Here is an 8,673-nt window from a genome sequence, read left to right on the forward strand (position 1 = left end):
ACTGCTTCTCTTACTGGCAATGCCCCTTTTAAGCATTTCCAGATGAAGATCTTAATTTTGTGTTTGATATTGAGCTTCCATAGCGTATTCCACATTTGCTTCACTTGATGGCTCTCATCTGTGTAGCTTGTACCAGCTTCAGCAGTTTCGCATTTCCGTGCATTACAGTTATCCTCCATTAGGATGTTATACCCTGAGCTGACTGTATAAGTTCCTCCTGTGTGTTGTTGCCAAAAATAACTGTCTTCCCTCCCTGACAAGCTTATGGGAATACTTAGGATCCTCTTAGCATCATTCCTGTTAAAAGTCTTGAAAATGGTGTTCCTATTCCACCTTTTGTGACAGATTAGTTCATTCACCATCTTCAACTCACAATTAGTAGGTCTACAAGTATTTGGTTTACCTGTGCTTGATCTTGGTATCCATTTATGATCCCAAATACTGGTACTCCTCCCATTGCCTATTCTCCTGATCAGTCCTTTGTCAATTAAGCTGCTTGCTCCCATTAAACCTTTCCAAATCCAAGAGGCATTTTGGAGTACCTTGGCCTTTAAAATGGGCTCCTTGGGGAAATATTTAGCTTTCAGTACCTTGCTGACTAGAAGATTTGGCTTGGTTAGAATCATCCATACTTTCTTCCCTAACAGTGCCTTGTTGAAAGCTTCCAGATCCTTGAATCCCAGCCCTTCTTCACTTCTTTTCATTGACATTCTTCCCCATGAAATCCAATGCATTTTGTTCTTTCCATTTGTTTCTCCCTACCAAAAGTTGGCCATCAGTGCACTAATATCTTTGCAAAGTTTCCTTGGTAACTTAAAGCAAGACATGGCATACGTTGGCGTGGCCATTGAAACTGCCTTCAACATAACCTCTTTCCCTGCTGTGTTAAGGAACTTGTTTTTCCAGTCTTGTAACCTCCGTTTTATATTTTCTTTTATAAAACCAAAAATCTGATCCTTAGTTCTTGAAATCACCATTGGAAGACCCAGATATTTCCCTTGCTTTGCTTCAGCCATTCCTCCCATTGCCTGGCAAATCTCTTCCTTTTGCTTACTGGACATGTTCCTACTAAAAAAGACTGCCGACTTTTCCAGGTTGATCAGTTGCCCTGAGGCTACTTCATAGCTTTTGAGTACATTCATGTTTTCAGTGGCCTATTGCTTGTTAGCTTTAGAAAAAATGAGGGAGTCGCCTGCAAAGAAAAGATGAGTGATCACAGGTCCTTGCCTGCTGATTTTCAGTCCTTTGATCCTGCCACATTCCTCAGCTTTCCTTAACAGATTAGAGAAACCTTCTGAACAAATTAAGAATAAGTAGGGAGATAACGAATCTCCTTGGCATATTCCTTTCCCTGGTATCACAAATCCTTTAGTTTCTCCATTACAGTTGAAAGAGTAGGTGACAGTCTTCATGCAACTGTTAATCCAGTTGATCCATTCTGAACAAAATACCATCTTTTTCATTATTGCCTGCAAAAAATTCCACTCTACTCTATCGTAAGTTTTGGCCATATCTAACTTGATTGCCATATATCCTTCTTGCCCTTGTCTTTTGTTTTTTAGGTAGTGCATATACTCATGAGCTACAATCACATTGTCAAGAATCTGCCTATCTGGGATGAAAGTTGATTGAGTTTTGCTTATGCAATTATCCAGGACAGATTTCAGTCGATTGGCCAAAATTTTAGATATGATTTTGTAGAGCACACTGCAAAGACTGATGAGTCTAAAGTTTTTCAAATTAGTTGGGTTCAGAACTTTGGGAATTAGAGAGATGACAGTATGGTTGATAGACTTAAGCAAAAAGAATGCTTGAATGGCTGGGATAACGTCTCCCTTAATGATACTCCAGAATCTCTGGAAAAACAAAGGTGATATCCCATCTTGACCAGGAGCTTTTCAGGATGCATAGAGAAGAGTGCAGAATGTATTTCATCATCCTCTACTGTTTTAGTAAACTTCTCATTCATCTCCTGAGTTATGGAGTATGGAATACCCTCAAGAATTTCTGACATGTCACTCCTATCTCCACTACTAAACAATTCCCTAAAATAGTCAGAAATTTTAGTCACTACTTCGTTCTCATTATCTGTCTAGGTGCCATTCTCCCTTTGCAATTTCCTAATCCTATTGCTCACTCTTTTCCCCTTAACATAGGTGTGAAAAAACTTAGTATTTTTATCTCCCTCTCTTAACCAACTAATTCTAGCTTTTTTACTCCAGAAATTTTCTTCCTCCTTGTAAGCTGATTTCAACTGATCTTTAATAGCAGCAAGTTTCCTTTTTTATTATCTTCATCTGAGTCCCTAATTCTCACTAACTCTATTTTCAGGTCTGAGATTCTACTCTTAGAGTTTGCCTGGAAGGAATTCCTCCATTTCAGAAGTTCAATCCTGCAATTTTTGATCTTCTTAGTGATTTTGAAGATTCTGGATCCTTGTTCCTCCTTTTGCCAGGCTTGCTCCACCACCTGATACACCCCTTCCTTTTGGAGCTATCTCTTATCAAAATAGAACTTCTTTTTCTTTTTTTCCTTATCTGGGGCAGTGTCCAACAATAACATACAGTGGTCAGAAGCAAATGTATCAATGTACTGGCATCTAGCCTTTTCAAACTCTTGATACCAATCAAAGTTGCATAAGCATCTATCTAATCTTTGTCATACCTCTCCTACATTATCCTAGTGATTGCTCCACGTCCAAGGCTGGCCATCAAAACCTATATCTATTGATCCATTCTGGTCAATGAAATTTTTGAAATCATTAAAGCTCCTCTCCTCTCTGACTAGTCCTTCCCATTTTTCCTTGTTAGACAGAATATCATTAAAGGCCCCAGTAATAAAAATCTAGTTCCCCACAACCTTTTCCTCTCACTCATGACCCTCCATTGTTCCCTCCTATCAGAGGTTCACAGCTAGCATAGACACCAACAAACCACCATGCAATCTGCGTGTCATTGTCTTCTATTTTAGCTTCAATGGTGAATGCTGTTTTGTGGATCTCCAAAATCTGTGTTTCCTTTGCCCAAAACAAGGCCATTCCACCTGCCTTATTCATAGCTTCTACAGCCGCATTACTATCGAATCTAAGACATCGAGCAATGCTATCTATGATAAGTTTCCTATTTTTTGTCACACTTAAGAAAATCAGATTTGGAGAGGAGAGGTTGTTCACCTCCCTCAGATGGGGAACTGTCAAGGGGCTCCCCACTCCTTGGCAGTTCCACACCAAAATCCTCATTTCCTTTTGGGGGGTCCCACTCAGGAAGGACCCCACCTTCTCTACACTCATCTCAGAAGCATACAATTCGTCAATAGGCTTAGACTTTTTTCCGCTGAACTAACCCATTGTTTGCCTCCTCCATCTCTTCATCCCTGATCAGCATCTTCCTCTTGCTAATATTTAATTGGCTAACTTCATTCCTTTTTATTTCCTTCAAAGGCCTTCTGGTTTTTGTTGGGGATTTCAGCCTTTTAAACATCCTTTTGGTTTGCTTATCAATAGCTTCTTGAACCTTCCCTGTCCTTTGGGGTTCTTGTTGGAGCACTATCCCCCCTGCAGGAACATATCTCCATCTATTTTCTTGATCCTTCTCCTACAAGTCTAGACCTCTATCCTCCTCCATTTCTTCCTCCTCAGCTTGGATTTGCTGCACATTTTCTACTTGTATCACTAGTGGGAGATCTAGCTTCCCCTTATCTAAGCACAGGGAGCTCTCTCTACATTCTTGTACATCTTTCTTATCTCCCAGATCACTTGTTGACTCTCTCAGCCTTTGTTCGATTCCCATATCCTCCAACTCCTTCATCAACTCCTAATTATTTTCCTTTTCCTTATCAGTGGTCTTCAGAGATTCCAAAAGTCTCTCATTCAGTTCAGTCCTAATTCTCTCATGTTCGACCATCTCTCCATTCTGGAATTTTCAGTATCTTTTGTCACTAGACGAGTCATTCCTAGCTGGTTTTTTTGTGGGGAAATTCTGTTATTTCCTGCTCTCACCCAAGGCCCATACTGGTTTTCTAAGGTATTTCCCACTATGGTTCTCTTCTCTTTACATGATCTTTCACTGTGCCCTACAATCCCACAACTATAGCAAAAGTCTGGGTATCGTTCATACTTAAAGGTCATCCATTTCAAAGATCCTGCTACCTTTACAACTGTTCCTCATAGCAGAGGAATGGACAAATCTATTATGGCTAGAATTTTCAGATGTCTACCCTCTTTGCCCCCTACCTGAGAGATAACCACCTCTTTAAGATCTTTGAAAATTGCCCCAATCTTTCTACCTATCTCTTTAGATAGCCAGTGAACTGGCAAATTCCATATCTGCACCCATATAGGTGCTTTCACAAAAGCTTTATAATTCTCTTCTATTCCCTCTGACCACCTGTTCAGCACTAGTATTTAGTTGTCTATCATCCATGGTCCACCTTCAGCAATTCTGACTTTGTCATCAGGGTTGGAGATGTTAAATTGGAACAAGTTAGGTCCCAATTCCATCACTGTCATGTTCCTAGGATATCCCCATGCTGCTACCACAAAGTTTTTAACCCCTTAGCTACTTTCTCACCCATGACCCTCCCTATTATACTGCCTTCACACTCTCTAACTCCATGATGGAGATCTTCCAGCTCCAACGTAGCTCCTGAGATTTCATTTCCAGCTAGGGAGAACTTTTGCAGAAGCTCGGTCCGGTCTCCCTCCATTGACAATATCAGAACTTCTAGACAGTATTCCTCTTCATACTCAGGAGGGTCACAAGTTGTTTAACATAGAGGATGCAAGAAAAAAAAGACAAGGATCTACCTTAACCCACTAGATGTGATTCTGAAACGAACTGGAAAAAGAAATTACGGAGATGGGAAACTACAGAACAATGCACTGGACACGTTCTACCTCTGAAGAAAAGACAAAGGAAAAAGGTGGAACCAAGTTATACCTGGTGTTTACTTACCATAGGTGTACAGTTTGTGACGCTTGAACTTCTTCCAGACATGCTTCCTTTGTAAGATTCCAGTAGTAGTGCCTTATCCAACAACCATTAATCCCAAACATTATCGGTGTTGGTGATGGTTTGGAAATCTATGGTGAAAAAGTGCGGGAAGTGGAATTTTGAAAAAGTTTGAGTTTTCTGAGACTCCCACCAAAGAGGAGGTGAGCTCTTATCCCAAGAGAGAGCACCTCTACTAGAGAAAGGAAGTTGAAACATAGTTAACCTTTCCCCAGAGAAACTTTTGATACTTGACTGGAGTAAAAATTTTGTAACTTGATTCAAGGAAAAATTTCTAGATACCGCTGGAAGGCCGAACTATCCAATTCAGGTAATGTAAAAACTACGAATCTTTTCAATTGTTGGCATATATTCTAAGCCTTCTTGACAAAGGAAGCAGAGGCGAAGCGCTTGTAGTGATGCACAATAACCAATAACGACCCAACTGGACCTACAAGGGACCGATGGGGACAGTGCACCCGTCTGAATTTTTTTGAGAAACCACATATTGTGGCGAAACTTGACTCCCACCCCACCAAAGCCTTAAAGGCTTGGTGGTGGCTACTAGCATAAGGCTGATGGTTACCAATAACCAATATTGGTGGACCTAAAAATGTATTTTGGAGCGCCTTAGGTACTAAGGGTGAAAGGAAACTTGTACTATTATTCGGCTCATTAATTTTTTACCAAGTCCATAGGCTGTACTCAGGGTTTGCATAAGAAAGTGCTTCTGCCCCCTAAACCCTATCATAGGCATTGCTTCATCCAGGTTTATTTTCAAACAATTTTAATAGAGTTACCCCCAACTAATAATCCCAGTCCACGGATTCAGATTTGGACTTTACCAAGCTTCCTCTAGAGTTCCAGTAACCTTAGGACCTGGATCAATCTCCTAGGATAGAGTGTGAGCATACAGTTTTTAAGGATCCGGGCCGCACACAATTTGTGTTTCGTGCAATTTTGTACAAGTTGACCTTTGGTGTAAATTAGTAGGATTTTGGTGTGAATCAAGTCTAATTTAATGTAAATCAGGTGCAGTTCAGTGTATGTTCATTTGTTATCATTTTGTGTAAATCAGATACACTTTGATATAAGTTGATTATTATCATTTAGTGTAAGCTAAGGATAATTTGGTTTAAATTGAGAGTAAATTGTTAATTTACACCAACTTATACAAAAAGGAACTTGAGAAGCCCCGTTTCCCAGTTTTGCTAGCTACTTTGGCATGGTTATTGGCTTACTGCAAAACGAAAAGACTGAATGTGTATAAATAAGAAAGAATATACACTTAATCTATCAATTTAAGAGGAGGCCATTGGAGCACATAGTGATTTGTTTTCTTGTGAACTTCTGGTATGCGCAACTACAGCAGCATCCATCGAACAGCACCTTAACTGGTAATGTGACCAACTTAGCAGCATCGGTAATTTCTGAAATTCTGCAAATGGTTCCTACTCTTTATTTCCAGAAATTATGCAAATCCTTGCTAAAATTCTCACGAGTATTTGAGAAAGTATATGCGTAATACTTAGGTTTTAATGGTTGCTACTTGGTTTTCTATGGACTTGTTTAGACTATGTCAGCTTCACAAAACATGAAACCAAAATTTTAAAGTCACCAAAAAAAAATCAGAACAATAATGAAGTAGCGAAATAAGGAATAGAGATCCGTCTAGTTGTCGTGCTTTGCCAATCAAAATTGAGAGCTTCAGAGGCGGCCAGCTGTAAGGATGGCAGAGGAAAGGTCGACCAAAATTTGCAATGGTCTGGCCATAAACTTAAGGTAGGCCGGCGAATCCAGCCTACAGATAAGGGAATGGAAAAGCCAAGATCCAAACTGAGGGGGCTAGGAGGCTAAAGAGGAGGATGGAATATTGGAGATCAATAAGGGATTTATGATGATGAGTTTGCGGAGAAGAAAAAGAAGCCGATGTAGGTACAACATTCTCCATTTCTGCCAAGTCCAATCTTTTTGACCGACATTATTGTCTTAGATACTTGGTACAAAGGTCTGCTACAAACAATCGGTTAGCACTGCATGGAATTCTTTCTATATATATGCATTATATGTATATATATTTTGGGAGGTTTAGGGTATGATATGACATTGATGGCATATTTAAATCTTATCATTTGTCCCAAAAAAATTTATAAATATTTTCTAGAACGCTAAATCTTTGACTTTATTATAAACACGATGTCAATCTTTCAAATATAAGATGAAGTCACCTTGAAACTTCAACCTCAACATGAGGTGCTTGCTGTAAGAGTACATCAACAAGTTTTTTTGGAACGACTTGATTGACTGCACAAATGATTGACGGTGCAGATCGATTTAATTTTACTTTCAATCAATAGATTTTGAATGCATATATTCAGATGTGAAATAGTACAACTTTGAATGAAACTAGTTTTGTACCCGTTCGTTGAACAGGAATCGTCGAAAAATAATAAACTATTTAGTCAATTTTATAAAAATGTCCATATAAAATACAAACTTAATGTATAATCTATTATAATCTGTCTTAAGTATATTACTATGTACGCATTGTAATATAAAGTATTCTTATAATATAAATTTGAACATCTAATTTACTGAATAATAATTCAAAAATAGAAAAAATAACATTCAACAATACCATAACATTCAAAAACTTGAAAATAAATAAAAAGTACGGTAAATAGTATCAAATAATATTCTACTCTTTAGAAACTTGTTTTTGTTTTTCTTCTATTTGAACAGTTTCCTCGATTTGTTCGTGCAAATCAGCATTTATTGATTTTCCATTATCATTGCATGATAGCAAAGCAGGATAACTAAATATAAAAAATAAATGATTTATCACATTTAAAGTTGTGTATAACAATACGTAAAAATTATAATTTAAGAAAGTAAAATAGTATATTAAATCTACCTCCTCATGCAAATCTTTTTATGGGGATTCTCTTTCCCTGTGGTTTTTATTGAACCCACTGATGAATGATTCATATGAAGTGTATTGTAATGCTTTTGATTAGAATCATCTGTTATACTAATTGGGATGTGGGAAGAAAATGTTTTAAGTTGGTATTGGTTGTCGTTTCCACCAATCTGATAATAATTTATGAAAATTAAAGGCAAAAATATTGTGTGAAATATAATATGTGAAACATAAGAGAAATTTATTGCACATTACCTGTGAAAGCATGAAATGCGTTTCCCTTCCGAAATCACAGTGGAACCATCTAGTCACTGTAAATCTATTATTACCTTGTTCCAGATTATAATTCAAGATGTGTTACTAAGCTCTTACAATTGAAGATCAACATGTCTTTTTTTTAAAAAAATGTGTATTGAAGGAAGATGTACTTGATAATCAAGAGTAGTGGAAATCCAAAATCGATACTTTAATGTGCCACTTGTTTAAATCCTATGTCTTCATACAAAACAAATAGCAAATAAAACCCAAAAGACAAAATTCAAGATATGTTACTAAGTTCTTACAATTGAAGATCAACGTGTCTTTTAAAAAAAAAGTGTATTGAAGGAAGATGTACCTGATAATCAAGAGGAGTGGAAACCCAAAATCGATGCTTTAATCTGCCACTTGTTTAAATCCTATGTCTTCATACAAAACAAGTAGAAAATAAAACCCGAAAAACAAAATTCAAGATATGTTACTAAGTCACATATACCTGTTGATGCA

The 8,673-nt window shown here is 37.7% G+C and overlaps 1 protein-coding gene across 1 annotated transcript; it reads right to left on the reverse strand.

Moving 5' to 3' along the window:
- Positions 1–758: 758 nt before the first annotated feature.
- LOC113780088 lies at positions 759–1,142 on the reverse strand. The gene has a single exon (XM_027325907.1). The coding sequence runs from the start codon at positions 1,140–1,142 to the stop codon at positions 759–761; it is 384 nt and encodes a 127-aa protein (XP_027181708.1).
- Positions 1,143–8,673: the final 7,531 nt, after the last annotated feature.

This window comes from Coffea eugenioides, chromosome 8 (assembly GCF_003713205.1).
Source record: "Coffea eugenioides isolate CCC68of chromosome 8, Ceug_1.0, whole genome shotgun sequence".
Lineage (NCBI taxonomy): Eukaryota > Viridiplantae > Streptophyta > Magnoliopsida > Gentianales > Rubiaceae > Coffea > Coffea eugenioides.

What these genes read in the sequence shown, in the direction of transcription:
- LOC113780088 (XM_027325907.1), bottom strand. Translation starts at nt 1,142, where the DNA reads ATGAATGTACTCAAAAGCTATGAAGTAGCCTCAGGGCAACTGATCAAC.